Source organism: Electrona antarctica (genome assembly GCF_951216825.1).
Source record: "Electrona antarctica genome assembly, chromosome: 3".
Classification (NCBI taxonomy): domain Eukaryota; kingdom Metazoa; phylum Chordata; class Actinopteri; order Myctophiformes; family Myctophidae; genus Electrona; species Electrona antarctica.
Genome location: NC_136808.1, coordinates 43,110,673 through 43,133,075, shown reverse-complemented (window position 1 = coordinate 43,133,075; position 22,403 = coordinate 43,110,673). Strand labels below are relative to the sequence as shown.

The 22,403-nt window shown below is 41.0% G+C and overlaps 1 protein-coding gene across 2 annotated transcripts; it reads left to right on the top strand.

Annotated features, from left to right (window-relative positions):
* Positions 1–13,111: 13,111 nt before the first annotated feature.
* On the top strand, positions 13,112–20,697 carry zrsr2 (zinc finger (CCCH type), RNA-binding motif and serine/arginine rich 2). Of its 2 annotated transcripts, none has more exons than XM_079496455.1 (11): positions 13,112–13,375; positions 14,585–14,664; positions 14,760–14,817; positions 16,444–16,552; positions 16,707–16,793; positions 17,283–17,321; positions 17,553–17,683; positions 18,465–18,678; positions 18,916–18,971; positions 19,070–19,179; positions 19,553–20,697. In XM_079496455.1, the coding sequence occupies exons 1-11, from the start codon at positions 13,332–13,334 to the stop codon at positions 20,500–20,502; spliced, it is 1,878 nt and encodes a 625-aa protein (XP_079352581.1). In that variant the 5' UTR covers positions 13,112–13,331; the 3' UTR covers positions 20,503–20,697. The 2 variants fall into 2 exon arrangements, with proteins under 2 accessions (XP_079352581.1, XP_079352580.1); XM_079496454.1 differs by having other exon boundaries at positions 14,576–14,664.
* The last annotated feature ends 1,706 nt before the right edge of the window (positions 20,698–22,403 follow it).

Genomic DNA, 22,403 nt, shown 5'->3' with positions numbered 1-22,403 from the left:
TATTTACATCAGCCATTTTCAAATAGCTGATCTACAAGCTCACGATGAATTGTGAGCCTATAAATCTGCTATTTTCAAAAGAAATAGAAAAAATGTGATGGTGGTCCTTGACATGAAAATGTTAAACTGCGATAGCAGGCCAAGAACAGTGCAGGTGACACTGGGCAGTGAACATCCAGACTGTCTCCCCAATGACAAGGTAGAGATGAAAAGATAATTGACAAAACATCTGCTTCATGGTCAGCTCAGTACAGGCCCCAGCAGCACAAAAACATCTGACAAGTGAACTTCATTCAGCATGTCTACTACGTACTGTATGTCTGTTGCTATTTCCCTTCATCTCACTGTACAAATATTTCTGTGGCGTGTGTGTGTGTGTGTGTGTGTGTGTGTGTGTGTGTGTGTGTGTGTGTGTGTGTGTGTGTGTGTGTGTGTGTGTGTAGATTTAGATGAGTGTGTTGAGGGGCAGCACCAGTGTCATCAGAAGTGTGTCAACACGTTTGGCTCTTTTAAGTGCAGCTGTGATGAGGGCTATCAGCTTGCACACGACCATACTTCCTGCACAGGTACTGTGTGTGTTTATCTGGCTGGCATGTACAGTATGGGTCTGTGGGCTGCAATTGTGTTTATATAATTTATTTTCATAGACCACATTCACGCGCTTCCCCTTAACTAAAGTATAACTGAAGAGCAAAATGGCTGTGATGTGAATACGGCCAATATACTGTACATAGTGTTCGTGAAACTGCTATCATCCTCCTCTGCAGATGTGGATGAATGCCTGCTGCCAGCAGCTGTAACAGGTTGTGTGTTTGGTTGTGTTAACACTCCTGGAAGCTTCTACTGCCAGTGCCCTGCTGGCTACAGCCTGCACACCACAGATGGCCACTGTCAAGGTTAAAAGCTACATAATATTTTGTCTATGTTGTGTTGCTTACTAATGGCTAAGAGAGAACATAATTGGGGTCAATTTAATATAATAAAGTATACTGTATACGCATGTTTCATTTCCACCTGCCTTGATCCAGTGCAGAAAGTTGAAAATGTTCTTTCTTTTCTGTTTTTCTAAAATAGCAAGTTCTTCTTGATCGCACACACGCACGCACGCACGCACGCACGCATGCATCACGCACGCACGCACGCACGCACGCATGCATCACGCACGCACGCTCGCTCACTCACTCGAAAATACCCATTATTATTTTGTTACCCTGCCTGGAGCAATGTTTGACAAGGTTAAAAAAAACTTTTTGAGTGGGAGGTGAGATATTTTCGCAAAGCCAGCCCACAACTTTAACGTTGCAATGAAAATTTAACTTGCAATATTCATAGGCAGGCTTTGCGAATCTACATAAGTGTGAGGTACAGGATAAGTGAAAAGCTGGATGTATGTACTGTATGCTGATTCTTTGTATTAACACAGATATAGACGAATGCCAAGAGGTGGAGCTACAGGTCAATAAGTGCGAGTGGCAGTGTGTCAACCTACCTGGTTCCCATCGTTGCATTTGTCCTAAAGGATACAGTCTCCAGGCAGATGGAGCCCACTGCAAGGGTCAGTAGATCAAGGAAGCAAGGGTCACACTAGGGGTGTAATAATCCATTATTTAAAAAATACTGATAATCGATACTTGGGATGTCATTAGGTGAAATGTTTAATAAAAAAATAATAATAATACAAATTAAAAATAAATATATATATATATATCATTATTTTTTCCCTTAATCAATGGTAAATCAATCAATGTTATGAACTTGTAACTGATATTGATTTGTTATTATACAAATAAGAAAATATTACAAACTCACTTCTCAATTATTCAGTTAATCAAAAAACGATCGAATAATTGCTAAGAAAATTATAGTAGCTGCAGTCTACGTGTGCTGCAGTAACGCACACGTACGACTACGCTTCCATGAAAACATACTCCGTTCTTCCATGCAGCCATATGTAATGAGTCTGACTTGTTATACTGTTGATGATGATCAAAATAAACTAAACTAAATTTTCCACTCTTCCAGATATAAATGAGTGTAATCGGAAGAATGGTGGCTGCTCCCATCTGTGTTTAAACTACAGAGGGGGGTATAAATGTGCCTGCCCTGCATCCCACCGCCTTTCACCCTACAGCAGGAAGAAATGTCTGCTCAGGAAGACAGAGGACACTGCTGGCTAAAGCCTGGCTAAAGCTCTGCAGACCTACTTGTAGTAGGTCTGCTATTTTCGGTGTGCAACGCTGTCCTGCGAGTGCGACAGAGCATAAATTAAGTTTAAGAGAGAAGCCCTCCTTAGGCCTGATCCATGCAGCCTTCCTACAGGATATGTTGGCTTTGTGCTTTTGGGGAAAATCAACAAAAAACTGAAAAAAGTAGAATATCACTGCTAAGCTCTTTTACTGTAGTTGTACATGTTGAACAGTAGTACTGTGTTTTGATATGTTTCACAATGACAGAATGTCACCTAATCCTTGAGGATAATTAACGCTTAAAGGTATAAAATTTCAAAACAAGATATTTGGTTAGATGTTTTTTATTATTCTTTGACTATAACAAGCATTTTTATAGTATGTAAATACATAATAGTGTAATTTGGAGGTGTATGATAATTGCATTGTAATGTTAATAGAACCAATCTATAAGAAATGCATTATATCAAATACTATTGACATTCTTCAGTTAAACTTATAATTGTTGTATACTAGTCCGGTGCCCAGCTGTAGAGTACTGAGTCGGTAACGATGGAAGTTGGAGATCCATTCCCCACCAGGCTATGCAATACCCGTGGTGTTGTACCTGTGTCAGAGTACCTGTTCCACCCATCTGTCTGTGTCCCTTTTATGCCCACTCCCTGTGGGGGTGTGGAATGTGTGTGTCGAATTTGAAGTCGGTGGGGTGAACCATAGAGTATATATATAATAGAGACTGAACTGGCGCGAAGCTCCGCCCCCCCAGCTATTCATGTCAGTGGAAGTTGCTCAGTGGCGTTTTGAAGCACCCGGAAGACTGCCGGAAGTATCGTCTCAGAACGTCTACTTCCGCATTTGACCACCAAATTTTGGTGGTCAAATGCGGAAGTGCAGCCGAGCGCTCAATGTTAAAGCCCAGCTGCACAGGGTTTCCCGGTCATGAATCCACGGGTCCGCCTGTAGTCCCTCCTCCTACCACTAGGACCCAGAGCTTCAACGTTGGAAAGCCTGCCTGCCCCCTTGGGGTGAACGCGGTTCTCAAGTTACGTGGATTACAGACGTACATACAGTACGTGCATACTGTAGTTCCACCGCTCAGTTCGCACAGGTGCATTTTTTGAGGGGCGCTAGCCCCTCCTATATCGTTGCTGTTCGGAGGAAACCTCATAACTCCATTTTTGTTTCGAAAAAATTGAACCAATGGAAAGTAGTAAAAAGTGCAAAACCTCTTAACTCCATTGGACCCTCAAAATGTCTTCTAAAGCAACTAACTCCACCACCTCTTCCCCTCTCATGGAAGTAATTGACAATATATAAAGTCACAACACCAACTTTGGTGAGGCTGTATTGCTTTGTTTTAAAAATATATGGTTTTCTTTATTTCCTGGAAAATGTATTTTTCATTTCCTGAAAAATGAACATTGTGGAGTTATGAGGTTTCCTCCCGACAGCAGAGATATTCAGCTTTTAGTGAATATAGGAAAATTCACCCCATTCATTCGTCCTACACAAACATTAAATTCCCATTGACAATTCCCATTTACGTGAGTGTCTGAGCAAATAGGCAGTGTATTCATTTTACGTGTGCCTCTGACTTTAGTATTAAAGGCTATTGCTGCTTTCGCCACAAGGTGCTTTTAGTTAAAGGACAAGAAGTCAAGTGAGCACAGTTCAGACCAGGTCAGCCAGAGAAGACAGCACCTAATAGTGTTGCCAACAATCATCCCTTGAAATACAGAATCGTCCCTTATTTAGAAACAAAAAGACCCTTATTAAACTGATAAGGGACACACTTTGACTTTGTTCTTTACTTTGGGGGATTAATATATACACTAATGCAGGTTATTAACCATTTAAATAAGCCTCTCAAAATTGCAGATGGTGTTACAGTTCCAATTTGTCTGCTCATTTATTTCATCACTTCCAATTTCACTTGGTTATCCCTGTATCCTGTATAATTGTATGAGTCCTTTCTCCCGATTAGATGAAATTGATATCCTGACCTGAAAATGTATGTTGTTTTAGTGTTTACTTACCGGAGAGACAATGATACCATTACTAAAAAGAAAACGCTATAGCAATGATTAATATAGAGCAATTTAACACTTGTTTTATGTACAGTACTTCCTCATACAACAAAGTGTAAAAAGCAGCACTCCAAAATAAAAGATGCAAGACTGGCTCAGATGGCATTTCTCACATTTTATTGAGAATGCTAAGCAATAGAGGACAATACATATAAAGTCTTCTATCCCTCCTACAATTTCATATTGGTTAAATGAACTACATCCCTCTAGATTACATTAAATTCATTACAACATTAATAGACAGCAGGTCTTTTTGAAAGTCTGGCAACCCCACATGGATTATTTTGCATCTGTATACCTACACAGGTTAGTACTAGTAAACATCACTTTACAGTAGTTGAACTTTGTCTGTTGGGCAGCTCAAAGGGGGAAAAGAAATCAAACGAAAGTGCACTGGGAATTAAATGTTTAACAATTGAGATGTTAGAATGTTTGCACTGTGAATAAATACATTATAAAAATCACACCCGTATGAAGTGAGGGGCACTAATATCTAACTCATGTTGATTAGGTGATGTAAAACAAACTGTGCCAACACAAACATCATTATTCATAAACGTCATTAACAATAAAGAGACAATATGACATACATTTTCCCTTCATTGTCAATGCGTTTACTAAACAAACTTTGAACTAAAGACAAACATTAAACCTGTGTATAGGAGGGGCTAGCATCCTTCAAAAATACACACACACACACACAGCATATATATATATATATATATATTGCATTTAAAAAACAATAGTACTTGGTAAACGAGGGAGCAAATCTAAGGTCATGTTTCTCAGTTGCACAATGTATGCAGCACATGTAGCCTATCTGTAGAATGTACAGTGTGTGATGATGATTTACCTCTGTCTGAAGTCTTATGGGGTGTTCACACGGGCAGATGAAACGATACAAAGACATGTTGGGGGAGTTGATTTGGACCAGCTACATGCATCATAGTGTCTTTGCAATCAATGTCATGTCGCCTGCTTGACAATGAATGGTAAACTGCATCGTTTCATCTGCCTGTGTGAACACAACATTAGTGAACATAATGTCTTAGTGACTGTGTGTGTGTGCCGTCTGGTAGGAGTAAAGCCTGGGGGGGCATGTGACACAATCCTGTTGTGTTGTCACGTCTTGAGAAGAGATATTCTCCCATCACTGTTCACATTGCCACCTCCCAGCACAGCGCCCCATTAGTTCGCTTGTGCAGGAGCTGGATAATCTCTAAATTGAAATGTTTTGAGATTATATGATATAGTAACACAGTAATATATAATAAAGTACAAACTCACAACTGACCGAGTAGCTAATGAAATGAAATATGTCTACAAAATGACATTAAACCTTCAGATTATTAAATAGACTTTAAAAGATTGAGCCCATTGTGCTTTGAACCAAAAAAAAGAATGAGAAGAAAAGTCCTTTCTGAGATATTAAGACTGAAGCGTCCTCAAGTAAATCAAAAAATATCTGGCTGAGAATCCAAAAGGCCCCCTTTATAATTGTCCTCAGTCCCCCCAAGAATACAAATAGAATTGCAATACCGAAGTTGTCCAAGAGAGTGTGTGTGTGCAGAAGGAGCAGCAGTGAACATGGTTTGGGACATACCTGGGCAAGCAGTCCTGGAGATAGGTGGGAGCGAGAGACCATTTAAATCTTTACAAACAAGTAAAAAATGTTGAAAAAATGTTGAAGCAATGTTGAAAAAATGTTGAAAAAATTGTGACCTAAGGAGGCGGTTTGGTACATACCTGGGCAAGCAGTCCTGGAGATAGGTGTGAGCGAGAGACAATTTAAAGCTTTATAAACAAGTAAAATTACTTAAAATGTTGAAAAAATGTTGAAATAATGTTGAACAAATGTTGAAAGAATTGTGACCTAAGGAGGCGGTTTGGGACATACCTGGACAAGCAGTCCTGGAGATAGGTGGGAGCGAGAGACCATTTAAAGCTTTATATTGTAAAATAACTTAAAATTGTACTCAAAACATGTTGAGTACACCAAGGTTTTATGTTAGAAATGTTGTGTATGGGTCCCCAGCATGTAGAAACTGCCGGATGCTAACTTGCATATGTTGGGCAATTTTCATAATTGGCATAATATGTGACCATACCAATTACAACCTATAGAAGGCAAAATATTCTAAATTTCATCATGCTTTATGTAGCATGTGATGTGTCAAACTAGGGGGTTTTCATGATGCTGAATCCATTCCAGGCATTAGTTTTGCAAAAAAAACACTCATTGGGCTAAAAACGGCCAAATTGATGGTGTCAGCAAGTGGGCATGGCCGTTTTAAGCCCATTTTTTTAGTTTGACACATCACATGCTAGATAAAGCATGATGAAAATTTGAATATTTTGCCTTCTATAGGTTGTTATATGGTATGGTCACATATTATGCCAATTATGAAAATTGCCCAACATATGCAAGTTAGCATCCGGCAGTTTCTACATGCTGGGGACCCATACTAAACATAAAACCTTGGTGTACTCAACATGTCCGGGTTCACTTTTTGGCTACTAGGCTAAAAGGCCTTGCTTTGTATAGCTGCAGTAGGACTTTAAAATGACTTCTCTCTCTGGTGGAACAAGGGTAAAAAAAACAAAAAAAAACATGCAGCACTTCTACAAAGGCGTAGTTACATTCATAAATGGCTATTACTAGCCTTCATGACTTTTGGAGTATCATTCTCAGAATAATAGTGAAGAGTGGGTCAAATATTAATGTTTATCTCTCTCTCTTCTAAGTAAGTAAGTAAGTAAGTAAGTCTCTCTCTTCCCCATACCTCCTCCTATCCCTCTATCTGTCCCAGGTGTGTCAGCTTGTAGTCTCAATCAACAATCAGAGTGTTCTGCAAATGGGACTACAATGCCATAAACCACCTCATCTTTACATGAAGATGCAGATGAAAGTCATGGAGGTTACTGAAAAGTATCTGTTTTGGTTATACCTGGTGCCTGACAGCACAAACATGTTATTTTGTATTTTGTAACTTAAGCCCTAAAGCCTGTGCGATCAGGCGGGCCTGGACAGCAACATAACCACGATCATTTGTTTGTAAGTGTAAATAGTTTTGATTAAGACAATGCAGTAGATATTTAAGATAGTTTTAGATTAATTTTAACTTTTTTACTCATCAAGTAATCGGCTAGATATTGATGCTAGTTGTTTTTAAAAGTGTAAATATTTTTTGATTAAGACAATGCTGTAGATATTTATTAAAATAATAGTTAGATGAATTTAAATTGTTTTACTCATCAAGTAATTGGCTATATTGATGCTAATTTGTTTGTTTCAAAAAAATGCTGTAGACATTAAAAATACAATTGTAAATATGAATGAGTGTCTGTGTTTTTTCAACTATGTCAGTTTGACAACAGTGGCCTGTTGACATTATCTTCTCTTCAGGGTTTCTTGAAGGTCTGTAATTGTCCCTGTGTAAGTAGCTAGTGCTCCACGATCACCTGTACGTCTAAAAGCCTAGCTTAGTAGAAAACAAGATCAACTGATATTAGATTTAAACAGCCACATTGCCTCAGCAGATCCACCATAATTCTATTTGATATCCGTCTTCCACACTTGTGTCGTTACAATATACATGACATGATGATAAATGCTATTCATTGCACTTCAAGCCTAACTAGTGAAGTATGGAATTAACACTAAGGTTTCCTGTGTACAAGGTCACATTACAGCATGCATGTGTCTATAGCAGCCACATGCATTTGGTATGAGCATTATGTTGGCGTTACTTAAAAAGTGGTCCATGGAAATTAAGGAATGAAACATGCATCTTTTAAACTATGGTTTAACTTTATTTGCATAAAATTATTTCATTGGAATGAAAGTTTAAATCCAGTCCAGTGTTGATGCTGATGTTGAAAACGGATCCAACAGGATCCGCCAGGCACCTGTAGGTGTCAACAGGTGAGTGTGTCACTGTCCACTGTAGGTCACTGTTGCTCTTAAGGAGGGGGTCAGTTATTATGTCTTCAGAGACGGGCAGAGTCAGACCGCACCCACTCCAGGGACACACCAGCTTGGACACAGATCGTTCAAGTCCGGCCAGTCTGATGAAACTCCAAAGCCCAGGAGCAAGTGTCCAGTTTGTCCCAGGCTAACGGGATCTTGCGTCTCCTCAAATCAAGGAGTAAGGAAGATCTATCTAGCCAGCTCCCTAACATCCCTGTCATTATTCAGCATGCTCGATAGATATCCCATCTATCGATCATGCTGAATAATGACAGGGATGTTATTCACATCCTGCTATGTATCCATGACACTGGGTACACCCATCCCACTCGGACATGATGATGTTAACTTGTTCTTTCCATTATCTTGTTAAGAGTATGTCTCATGAAGGGAGAACACCCATATGCATTTTGTGGCTATTCTGAAATCAGGGCATGTTCTTTACAATGGTTTTTGGGGTGGTACCACCAATTTCCTCCGCTCCTTCTCTCATGAATTACTGGATTGATTGATTGATTGATTGAAGAATGTATTAACAGTTTGCAGAATTACAGTACATTTCAAGCACAAACTCAATACAAAGGCTGTTAACTGTGAGTGGACGACCCAATTAAGCATTACACTTGTTTCCAATAGGGTCCACCATGTTCAAATCATCAAAACATTTAGAGACGTACAAATAGACACTTCTATAGACAGAACAGGAATTCATCATAAAGGAGGTAAAGGAAAAATAAATATATACAGTGAGGGGAAAAGGGGGGGGGGGGGGATTCAGATTTTACGGGGGCCAGTTTCGAATTGCAGCCATCCGTAGGTGCCCTTTGAGAGCGGTTTTGAAGGAGTCAAGGGATTCGCATGTCTTAATGACAGTTGGTAGGGCGTTCCACATTTTGGTGGCATAGGAGCGAAAAGAATTTAGTCCCTTGTTTGTGCCGAATCTGGGTTGTACATGGTTCGTTGCACTCCCTCTGGTGTTGTGGGTGTGGACTTCGTTAACATTAAGGAAGTATCTAGACAGGTACATGGGTATCTTGGTGGTGTATCGAATCTTGTGGACCAGACCCATTGCAAGATGCTGTACTCTGTCGTCGACCCTAAGCCATTCCAGCCTGTCGAAGTGGGCAGGGGTGAGGTGGGTTCGGGGGGCTAGATCAAGTAGGAGCCTGACCAGTTTGTTTTGGGAAGTCTGGAGCCTGGTTTTAAGGGCCTTTGAGGTGCTGTGGTACCAGGAGGTGCATGCATAGTCAAAGAAACCCTGTACAAGGGCTCCTGTTAAGGTCTTCAAGGTGTTTTTGTTGACCAGTGAGGAGATCCTGTAGAGGAATCTTGTTCTATGGTTGACTTTTTTGATTACGTTGGTGGCCATTTTATCACCGGAAAGATTAGCCTCCAGGATGGAACCTAGGTAGGTAATTTCATCTTTACGTGTGATAACATTGTCACCCACTCTAACCAAGAAGCCATTTGCCTTGCTGAGATTACTAATAGAGCCAAAGAGAATGGATTCAGTTTTTCCCAGGTGTAAAGATAGTTTGTTATCAGCGAGCCAGGTGCAGATTCTACCGAGTTCAGAGCTGAGGGCATTTTCAACCTGCAGTTTGTCCCTGCCTGAGACCAGCAGTGCTGAGTCATCTGCGAACAGGAACAAGTTGCAGTCACAAGCTGAAGTCATGTCGTTTACATATATTAGGAACAGTAGAGGCCCTAGTATGCTTCCTTGTGGAACGCACAGCTCACTGGGAGGGGGGGGGACAGTGTTCCGTTCACTTCCACCATCTGTTCTCTCCCCTCCAGGTAGGATTGCATCCAGCTCACTGATGTGCTATCGAAACCAATTGCTTTTAGCTTGTTAACCAGTATGGAGTGGTTCACGGTGTCAAAAGCCTTTTGGAGGTCCAGCATGACCATGCCGCAGTATTTGCCAGCGTCCACCTCTTGTTTGATGTGGTCGCTCAAATAGAGAAGGCATGTGTCAGTGGAGTGGGATGTTCTGAAGCCAGATTGGAACTCGTACAATAATTTATTAGTGGCAAGATACTTTTCAACCTGTTCATAGACTATTTTTTCCATCACTTTCGAGATGGAAGCCAACTGGATATGATCACCTGTATAGCCCTGTACTGGGTTAGGGCAAATCACACTGGGGGGAAATACAGACATAACCACTTTAACCACTGGTTGGTGGGAATTATGAAATTCACTGCACTCCAGTCTTAATGCCTGTCTTAAGTGGTATAGGTTGAGTCAGGTGTGAGTTTCCCACAGATTACCCAAATGTCATTCACTATGTCAATATACACTTGAGGTAGTTTTATTTCCTGAAGTCACCTGATCATAACATCATGACAAAGAGTCCCAAATGCATCTCTAAAATCAAGGAAGACTAAGTAGTCTACATAACTTGTGTTTGAAATAATCTATCCCTGTTTTAAGGCAGAACACATGCTCATTCTTCATACCTTGCCTGTTAATATATGCTTTTTGCTTGTGGGACAAAATATCAGCATCTACTAACCACGGAAGGATTCATTCTAGCCAGCATGCATTTCATAAAACCTTAGGCCTATTTGTTGTTGGGAGGAAGGATGTCTCTCGATCCAGGAATATTGTCTTTCGTGGGAATATGATGCATACTGCTCCTTTCCAGGCATCGTGATCTGGCACTCCTATTCTCCAGACAGACATTCACGCACACGCACACGCACACACACACACACACACACACACACACACACACACACACACACACACACACACACACACACACACACACACACACACAGAGAGAGATGTGATTTCAGATGTACTGTTTCTATTTGACTGGTCACCATGTAAATCAGCTATCAAACAATTTAAACAAACATTTTTTTCTTAAAATGTACATTACAGAAAAATGTCTAGAAGCATTCAGCATATCTAGGCTTTTTGTTTTCATGGATGAAAAATTACCATATGGAATGTGTGTGATGCATCACTTGCCAAAAAACACTTCATTTCAATCGAAAATCGGTTATCTTTAGCAAGACAGTCATATAACAAAATTACTTCTTTACTTCTGTAGTTTTCGACCACTCCCTGAATCACACATCTACATTATTGTTACATAAATATTTAAATGTTATGATTTCAGGATCAAACCCAAAGATGGTTTATGTATGAAGATGAGCCAACTTCATTGGAGCCACTAGAGGCGAAATGGTACACAAAGCCTACAAATGGTCTCCTAAATATAGTAGGCGTGGTTTGCTTCTCCCCGACCTCCACCCTCCCCCCCTGACAACAACACTGTTTCCACACTCAGTCTAGTAGGTGGCGGTAATGCACCATTTAGGTTTGCCGACCGCCATGAAACCCGATAGAAGAAGAAGACAACAACACTGACAAGTCATTTAACAAAGTACATTGAAAACAACTGACAAGGTGTACTTTTGAAATAGTCGTTTTAGTTTCTCGAAGTCCTCCAACCATATAAATTCATGATTTGGATCTATCTCATTAAAAAGTCTCTCCCTAATAGAGTTGTAGAATGGACAATAAAAATTTCCTTTAGATCACACAGACTACATAATCTATCCTCCTCAACCGTGCCTACATATCTGCCTGTCTCAATATGCAGACCAAGTATGCCAGCTCTAATTTGGGCACATAAGGATCATTTCTAATCGTTTTAAATATGTCCATTCATTTCACATTATAATATTCACATATTATCATCTTAAATATGGGGTCAGAGCCCCCTATGTGTTGTCCGTGAAATTGCAGATGGACAGAGAGAGGCTTCCGGACTCATCTCAAATCTCGCGAGAGTTTGTTGCTGGGATAAAGAAATGTCATTAACAAAGTAGATTTTCTCCTGGTTTGTCTCGCTAAAAGAAGCCATTTTACTATGAATATCTTGTAAATATTGTGTGCCTTGTGATGATTTGGTCCAGTATTTAGTTCAGTGACCATGGAGTTAAGGAATGGTTCAGAAGCTGTGTTCACGTTCACGTTCACCCCCCGAACCCACCTCACCCCTGCCCACTTTGACAGACTGGCATGGCTTAGGGTCGGCGACAGAGTACAGCATCTTGCAATGGGTCTGGTCCACAAGATTCGATACTCCACCAAGATACCCATGTACCTGTGTAGATACTTCCTTAATGTTAACGAAGTCCACACCCACAACACCAGAGGGAGTGCAACGAATCATGTTCAACCCAGATTCGGCACAAACAAGGGACTAAATTATTTTCGCTCCTATGCCACCAAAATGTGGAACGCCCTACCAACAATCATTAAGACATGCGAATCCCTTGACTCCTTCAAAACCGCTCTCAAAGGGCACCTACGGATGGCTGCAATTCGAAACTGGCCCCCGTAAAATCTGAATCCCCCCCCACCGCCCCCCCCTTTTTCCCCTCACTGTATATGTTTCTTTTCCCTTTTTACCTCCATTATGATGAATTCCTGTACTGTTCTTTGTCTATATAGAAGTGTCTATTTGTACGTCTCTAAATGTTTTGATGAATTGAACATGGTGGACCCTGTTGTAAACAAGTGTAATGCTTAATTGGGTCGTCCACTCACAGTTAACAGCCTTTGTATTGAGTTTGTGCTTGAAATGTACTGTAATTCTGCAAACTGTTAATAACATTTTCAATAAAAAAAAAAACTCCCATTGGAAATGAATAGACTCCAACATTCTTCCTGTCTCCTAATAATGTTACCGCCCACCTCACGCAGATACAGGAAGTAAGCAAAGTTGGCCTCTCTTGCTAATTCTCCTCTTGGATCAAACCTCAGTTATGAACCGGAAGCACTTGGTATTTGCTCCACCCCTTCCTCAGCTCTTGTGGAAGAACAACAACAGTAACAGTAACACTAGTGTGCACCACTCGTGCAGCTAACAAACATAATCACCATGCATTGCATGTTAATAATAACATAACGAACGTACACAGGCCTAAACGGAGTTTACATATATTTGAATTAAGGTCATAAGAATGCGATATTAAACTTAATGAGATTCAACTAAATGCGGATGCAGTGGTGTTAAATCATTACCGCCGAGCTATCATAGCTATCATTAGCCTTCTTGTTCGGATGGCATCATCTATGGCTTCGCTGGCCTCTGCTTCATCATTGAGGTTAGTGGTATTTAAAATCGCTTTTTACGCACGTGTCGTACTAAGTACACTGATGTACTTAGTTTTGTGTTGCATATATTTTTGAGACAGCCGTCTATGCAATTAAGTTGCAACTTGATTAGCCTTGGATCAAGACTATCGTGTATTTTATCAAATATATCAACTATGATAGTCTTTATCCAAGACAACGACTTGATAAGAAGCTCACAAAGCTCGCCCGCCAAATACTTTACCTGAGTGTCTCATCTGTTTACATTTGAGAGAGGAAGTATTCCACAATACAAGTCGTTATTTTTAGTACATATGGTTGTCTGTGTCCAAGTGATGCTTCATGGAGTCATTTGTCAGTTCATAATCATTATTTTTTGTTTGTTTAAACATTATCTTTGCTAATGGTGGATTCATGTCAATGTGTAGTTTCAGACTACACATTTTAATTTAAAAAAGGAAGAAACAATCAATGTCCCTATATCGGACAAAATGTTGCTGCCTCCCTGTAGTAACTGAAGACCCCCGAGAGGTCCTGACCTGGACCCCTTGTTGAAGAACTACTTTCACTTAAAATTGTGACTAAGAATTGCTTCCTAATGTTTAAGATGATGGACTCAAAAAGCACACCTTTTTGCCATAATCCAAGTTTCCTATAACCAACGCCTCCACCTACTACGCAAGCTCAACTCCTTTAGAGTGAGCAAGCATATTATGGTCTATATTATGGTCTATATTCTATAAGAACCTGATAGAGGGAATCTTGATTTTTAACATGACAATGTGGTATGCCAATCTTAATTTAAAAGGAAGAAGCAAGCTGCAGCGAATAGTGAACCTAGCCTCAAAAATCATTGAGAAGAGACAGAAACAATTAAGTACTTCGGAAAAAAGCTGTCAAAATACAAAATAGCAATTGACCCCTAGTTCGAACTACTTCCCTCTAGTTCAATTCCTTAAAAGTGGCGCTGTTGTGCCAGAAACACAGAGAGAGAGAGAGATAGTGCTGCACTGTTGCCTGCTAATGAGAGAGAGAGGGGCAGGGAGAGAGGGGAGTTTTAATGTATTTGTCACTGTTGTCCTGCTTTTTGCCATCAAGATAATTGTAAGTGTTAGTGTATTGTAAGTGCTGTTTTGTTGTTACTGTTATGTGACCGAAGACATTGTGGACAATAAATGAAACTAACTAACATAAGTTTATCTTCCATTCAGCCAATTCAGCCAAAAGCAACGCAAGGCTCTTTTGAAGAAAGAGAGGCGGAAACGCAAACGGCAAGCCTTGGCCCGAGCCAGAGGACAAGGTATGGACTTTATGAGTTATATCAAGTTGTATGTAAATAGATATATGGTTGATGAACAACAGTTGATGTAACACTGTCTTGGTAACAACCTTTAGGTGAAGAAGATGAAGAAAGCGATGCAGTCGATGAGGAAGAGGCTGCTGAAAAGGAAAGGTAGGTTTTAACGAATTTCATGCACAGTTTCATACTCAGTGGTTCTCAAAGTGTGGTCCAGAGACCTTTTGTGTTCATTTTCCAGATGAACCCCTACAGCAGTGTTTCCCAACCTGTGTGCCGCGGCACTTTAGTGTGCCGTTTGAAATGGCCAGGTGTGCCGTTTGATTTGAACAGAAGTAGCCTCGGTACCCAGGCTTTTATTTTCGTTTAAATTGAAAACAATTAACTCCGACCCTCCCCAGACAGCAATAGATACTGCAGGGCTCAGTGGGCGGCCATGCGATCCGTTGTTGCAATTTGCATCATTGTTGCCCATCCCCACCAGTATAACGACCCTCTGCCATAGAAATGCTAATGTGTGGCTTTGTTTACATGAGGAGATCACCTACTCGCCTGGCACGTACTGTATCAAAAAACACCGCTTGCCTCTGTGCATTCCTAACCTCGCGTCACCAGGCTTTCAGTGCGTTCCTGCTGGTGCGTTCACACGGGCAGTTGAAACTATGCAAAACGCGTTGTGAGTTGATCATGTGGAGCCTGCTTTTTGCTGGTGTCGATCTTTTAAGCTGACCTACAAGCCCACATTGTGTTGCAAAAGCGGGTGTGGTGGGCTTACAAATCGCCGGGGCAGAGCTACATACAGCTGAACTGAACTGCACTGCATGTAACGGCAGACGAGACGACATTCACAACAATAAAGAGAGACAAGCAGAGTAGCCAGTCCTTCATGTTTCACGTTCGCTGTTGTCATACCGTAAATTCATAATTATAAGTTTCTCAAACGTAACTTTCAAGTGAACTTTATGGAAACTTTAGGGAGAAGTCTTTCTTGCCTGGCTGCGGTGAACAAACACATGTGATTCAGCGTGTCACACAGACACTAGCAGTGGAGACTTTATGTGTGTGCACTGCCACTGACTCAAACTTTGTTGATAATGCGTGACGTGATGGAAGCATTTGTGTTCGCATTGGTAGGTCAGGAAATAAAATATATTAATATTAAAATATATTTGTTAAATATATAAAACTAGCCATCTTGTGTATATGAGAGCAAATATTTTGTTCTGGTTACAAATACATTGTAGCAGCTGCGTGTGTGTGTGTGTGTGTGTGTGTGTAAAAAGTATATATATATATATATATATATATATATATATACACATACACAGTATGTGTGATATACTTTTATACACAGTATAAAAGTATATCATACCCCCCCCCCCCCCCCCCCCCCCGCATCTAGGTGTGCCCTGGGATTTTTTAGCTATGAAAAGTGTGCCCTGGCAGAAAAAAGGTTGGGAAACACTGCCCTACAGAACTGTAACTAAAGGTGGCCTTACACTAGCCGATTTTTGACGCTCAGGGGGTGCCCGACCGCTCAAAGCGCGATCGGGATCGACCCGATCAACATCAAGAATGTTTGATATTTGCTCTGCCCCGCTCCGATTATCCTGTAGTGTGTGGTGCTATCAGATTTCAGATCGGCTAGTGTAAGGCCACCTTCAGAGTGTATAAATGGAACCATGGTTCCATTTGTACACTCAGAGTTATGGGTGTCCTTTGAAATTAAAATATTTGGGAACCACTGATGCAGATAACCTTGTTATGTTGACATCTTCACAGACAGAGGCTACATGCGGTTTGGCTGGAAAGGGAAAGGCTCGCACAGGAGGAGTTTACTCTCAGGCATGATAGGGAGGAGACTGCCAGGCAGAGAAAAGAGGAGGAGGAGGTAATGTAGATCTTCTCACTACACATCAAAGACGTTTTGTCTTTGATGTGTAGGTTTTGTTTACATTGTCACAATTTGTCCGTATGTAAAAAATAAAAAAAGGAAAAAAGATGATCATTGCTTTCACCACCTCCACTTTCCCTTGTGTTCACAGCGGAGGATAAAAGAGGAGTGGGAGGCACAGCAGAAAAAAGAAGAGGATGACAGAGAACAAAAGCAACAGGAGAAGAGAGAGAGAGAGGTGAAACGGGCTCCTGGAGGATAGAAACAATGAGATATATATCCTCTTCTGCTTTGACCCAGTGGACTTTTCATGAGATTTAAATGATTAGCATAACTCCATAATTACTAGTATGAACAGTCTTTAAAGCTCTATTATGGGGAATATATATGTTTTTGTTGTCATAAATGTTATTGCCTTATACACTATTCTCTTTTCCTTGACTGAGAGCATAAACATCCATCTTTTTCCTTAACTAAGATTTACACAAAAAGAAACACTCTTGCCATCAACATCTCAACTCTCAGGACATGGATGTATCTTTTACAAGTGGTTCTTTGTGAACAACTCCCAAGTGTCTAACTCTGTTGTCTATTAACTTCCTGAAACAGAAATGGTGCCTTTTCCTGTTCCACAGTACTCGTGAATGTAATCTTAACGTGCAGTAACAGATATGCCATGTTGACCCCTACACATTTTTCACTAGCCGTGTCTTTACACCATTTGTAGGAGGCTGTTCAGAAAATGTTGGACCAGGCTGAGAGTCAGGTACTAATACTCCTGCTTTTGCACTGTTTGCTGTATTATTCCTTTGTTGTCATTTTTTATTTTGTTATTATTTTAACATTTTTGCACAGAATCCGCTGTGGATTTTAGTGGAATCAGGAACATTTACAATTGAAACCAAACTATTTAAAACACAGATGTCAATCTTTGTGGAAAAGGAAACATGGAGATGCCACCTTAATAATTATGAAATCACTATGTACTTGCTTGTAGCTAGAGAATGGAGGTCCATGGATGAATCCTGAGGCTCCAGTGAAAGAGAACTCTGTAAACTATGGAACCGAAAGGGACATAGCCAACTGCCCCTTCTTCCTCAAGACAGGAGCATGTCGATTTGGAGACAGGTACATTTAGGGTTTTTATTTTTGTTTTATTTAATGACATTCATACTTTTTACCACAGCTGCTGTGAAGCACAGCTGGTCTATTTTCTATCGTGTTGGCTTCGACAACCTAGTCCTGATTGGCTGCCTCGTCTCTAGGCTACCTCTAAGCCAATGGGACAGCAAGCAACCCATCGTCTGAACGGTGAATGGGACAGCTGCTGTCCTATTCGCCGTTGGGTGAATGGGATGGGTTGCTTGCTGAACAAGCAATTTAATCTACGTTAAATTATCTCATGCGCTGTTGGATGAAACTTAGTCACAGACAGTGAACGGTGCCGGTGATAAGAACGGGTAAATGCCAAATGGTGCATTTATATAGTGCCTTTATCCAAGCCGCTTTACATAGATTGTGCTTCAATTCACCCATTCACACACACATTCATACACCGATGGCGGCGGAAACCATGCAAGGCACCAACCAGCACATCAGGATGAATTAGGGGTTCAGTGTCTTGCTCAAGGACACTTCGACACTAACTCTGGGGGAGCCGGGTTCGAACTAGCAACCTTGCGGTTACCATCCGGGTATTCTACCCCTGAGCCGCCCCGGGTAACGGGGCGGATATGATAATATGACTGTCGTCATTTTTCTAGTGTTGTCGTTGATGTTTGTAATTTAGAAATAAACATTTTGGACGATAATTCCACTAAAGAAAACGTGATTCTTCTTTACTGAAAAATTGTGAGTATGGAAAAACAATTATTGAACAAGCGTAAACTACACTGCTGTTGTTCTGCAGGTGTTCTCGTAAGCATGCCCAACCTGCATCCAGCCCTACTCTGATGATCCGTGCCATGTTTGTGACGTTTGGCATGGAGCAGTGTCGCCGTGACGACTATGACACAGATGCATGTTTGGAGCACAGTGAGGAAGATCTCCAGGAGTATTTCCTGGAGTTCTACCATGATGTCTTACCAGAGTTCAAAAGTGTCGGCAAGGTGCGTCAGTTTAAGGTAAGAAGACACAGTAACGTGAGAATGATGTGAAACAAGATTTCTGTTTTAGGAAAACACTACAAATTTGTTCATATATTTCATTAATAAATTATGTGGAAAAAATATTCCCCGCCAAAACGATGTGAAACACGATTTCCGTTTTGGGAAAACACTACACATTTCTTTATGTATTTCATTAAGAAATTATGTGGAAGAAATATGCCCTGTATCTTTTATTTTTGTATATTTATTTAGGTCAGCTGCAACTTTGAACCACACTTGAGAGGAAATGTTTATGTCCAGTTTGACACGTAAGCCAACTTCCAACTCTTTTACTATTGATGTTAATTTTTACAATACAATTATATACATTTGCATAAAACCCATTCTCTGTCTTGTTTTCGTTAAGGGAGGAGCAGTGTAGAGATGCCTTTGTCAAGTTCAATGGGAGATACTATGCAGGGAAACAGCTTCATTGTGAGATGTGCCCTGTTACACGCTGGAAAAATGCTATATGTGGTGAGTTATTCTTCTGAAAGTCAGAAATTGTTTCTTTTTGTTGTTTTACAGTAAATTACCGGTATATATTTTTACCCTATTCTTTTCTTTACCCATGTCCTACATTTTGATAGTATCCTTGCTATACTACTTAATTTTCAATTACTTCATTTCAATTGTTATTTGTTACATTTCTTTTTAACCTATGTCTTCATCTTTACTTAAACTGTAATACAGTTTGAGCTGCATGTCTTTGTATGCAAAGTGCTTTACTACTTAAATTACTGTTGTTGATTATATGTGACATAAGTTGGAAATGGGAAATTTGACTGGATCAGATGCATGGTGATTATACATATACACACCAATAACTAGCATCTTGCGTGTTTTTTAGGGTTGTTTGACAGACAGAAGTGCCCAAAAGGCAAACACTGCAACTTCCTGCACGTATTTCGTAACCCAGGCAATGAATTCTGGGAGGCCGATCGGGATTTACACATGTCACCAGACCGTGGCGGTGAGGGGTCGTACAGAGCTGGGCGCTACTCGGAGCGATGCGGAGAACGATCCTGGAGACAACGGAACGGGAGCAGAAGCCCCCCGAGGTCGGAAAGGTCTTCTTATAGCAGGCGAGGAGGTGAGAGACACAGGAGTCGCAGTAGGAGCAGGGAGAGGAGTCGAGACAGCAGAGCATCTCATCACCAGAGAGCGGACAACAGGTCATCCTGGTCCAGGTCAGTTAGCAGCAGGAAAGAGCACTATCGGAGCAGGAGTAGAGAGAGAGGCAGGTCAAGGAGCAGAAGTGGAGATCGAGAGCGAGACCACCATAACCGGAATAAGGACGGGGATCGAGACAAGCATAGGAGCAGAAGTAGAGATAGACAGAGTGAAACGGTCCCTGGTGAAATGGAGAGAGCGAGGGACAGGTCCAGGAGCAGAAGTACACACAGGGAGAGAGGGAAGCAGAGTAGTGAAAGTAGTCCAAAGAAGTCGGATAGGAAGGACAAAACCCCTGACGACACCCACACGCCCCGTCGCCATAAACACTCCAAAAAGAGCAAGAAGAGCAAGAAAAAGCACAAAAAGAAGAAAAGCCGTTCACCCGAAGGGCCTGCTTCATCAGACGAGTCGGAAGAAGAACAAGGAGAAGGGAACCATCCTGCAGCAAGTCCTGGTGAAGAGGTGGATGAAGTCGAGCTGGTTCAGAACAGAGATGTGGTTGTGAACTCCAGAGGTGACACCAACACTGACACCATGTCTGCGCCGGAAGTCAATATTCCATCTCACTCAGTGGTCCCAAATGAAGTAGCTCAAAATGGGGACGTTGCTACTTCTGACTTGTAGTTATTTTCATTGTAAACCTGTGCAACTGACCATGTTTCATCATAGCAATTGTGTTGTAGTAGACTGGGTTCAACTCCTCCCTTATTTGGCAATAATTGTGCAGAACTTTATTGTGGTAGAATCTGCCTGCAAGATAGTTTTCCGTTTCATATTTTGTACATGTGTAAATACAAAATAAATAAACCTGAAATTGAAGTGTTGTATTCTGAATAGGGTTAAAATAATAGGCCTATAGTAGCCTGGGATGCATTCCTTTTCGGGTTTATGATCCGTCAGGAGCGGATGGTAACTTAAGTACGCCATGTTGTAGTCACTGATTTGTAGCAAAGATGGTTTATGTATGAAGATGGGCCAACTTCATTGGAGCCACTAGAGGCGAAATGGTACACAAAGCCTACAAATGGTCTCCTAAATATAGTAGGCGTGGTTTGCTTCTCCCCGACCTCCACCCTCCCCCCCTGACAACAACACTGTTTCCACACTCAGTCTAGTAGGTGGCGGTAATGCACCATTTAGGTTTGCCGACCGCCATGAAACCCGATAGAAGAAGAAGACAACAACACTGACAAGTCATTTAACAAAGTACATTGAAAACAACTGACAAGGTGTACTTTTGAAATAGTCGTTTTAGTTTCTCGAAGTCCTCCAACCATATAAATTCATGATTTGGATCTATCTCATTAAAAAGTATCTCCCTAATAGAGTTGTAGAATGGACAATAAAAATTTCCTTTAGATCACACAGACTACATAATCTATCCTCCTACATATCTGCCTGTCTCAATATGCAGACCAAGTATGCCAGCTCTAATTTGGGCACATAAGGATCATTTCTAATCGTTTTAAATAGGTCCATTCATTTCACATTATAATATTCACATATCATCTTAAATATGGGGTCAGAGCCCCCTATGTGTTGTCCGTGAAATTGCAGATGGACAGAGAGGCTTCCGGACTCATCTCAAATCTCGCGAGAGTTTGTTGCTGGGATAAAGAAATGTCATTAACAAAGTAGATTTTCTCCTGGTTTGTCTCGCTAAAAGAAGCCATTTTACTATGAATATCTTGTAAATATTGTGTGCCTTGTGATGATTTGGTCCAGTATTTAGTTCAGTGACCATGGAGTTAAGGAATGGTTTAGAAGCTGTGTTCACGTTCACTCTCCCATTGGAAATGAATAGACTCCAACATTCTTCCTGTCTCCTAATAATGTTACCGCCCACCTCACGCAGATACAGGAAGTAAGCAAAGTTGGCCTCTCTTGCTAATTCTCCTCTTGGTTTGTAGCATAGAGTAGTCATCATGCACATCAGGAAACCACAAACCGGAATCAGAAGTACCCAAATTCCCCGTGATCAAGGGCATCGTCATTTTTTAAGGCCTACCCAATAAAAGCCTTGACGCGGCGTAGCCCAAACATTTAGACTCTCGTAGAGGTTTTTTTCGATTCTGACGAATCTCTCAACGAGAGTCTAAACGACGAGGTCCCCTTTAAGAGGGCACGGGTTTACGTGTCTGCCTCAAAATCACTCTTACCTTGTACAAATGCAAAATCTAAAAATAGAAAAAGATTGCCCCACATGTCCGGTGGGTGTGCGGGAAACAATTACTTCCGTAGCGACCGTAGTTTTCAATAAAAAAAATATTTTAATCCACTCCGTCCATACTCCTCCATTGTAAATGCGCAACAGAACCCTGGCCACTAGGGGCGCGGCCAATGTTCTGTTGCGCATTTACAATGGAGGAGTATGGACGGAGTGGATTAAAATATTTTTTTTATTGAAAACTACGGTCGCTACGGAAGTAATTGTTTCCCGCACACCCACCGGACATGTGGGGCAATCTTTTTCTATTTTTAGATTTTGCATTTGTACAAGGTAAGAGTGATTTTGAGGCAGACAC

Coding starts and splice junctions, on each gene's coding strand:
- zrsr2 (XM_079496454.1), top strand. CDS start 13,332: ATGGCATCATCTATGGCTTCGCTGGCCTCTGCTTCATCATTGAG. Junction 16,794..17,282: donor AGGAGAAGAGAGAGAGAGAG/GTGAAACGGGCT, acceptor CACCATTTGTAG/GAGGCTGTTCAGAAAATGTT. Junction 17,322..17,552: donor TGGACCAGGCTGAGAGTCAG/GTACTAATACTC, acceptor ACTTGCTTGTAG/CTAGAGAATGGAGGTCCATG.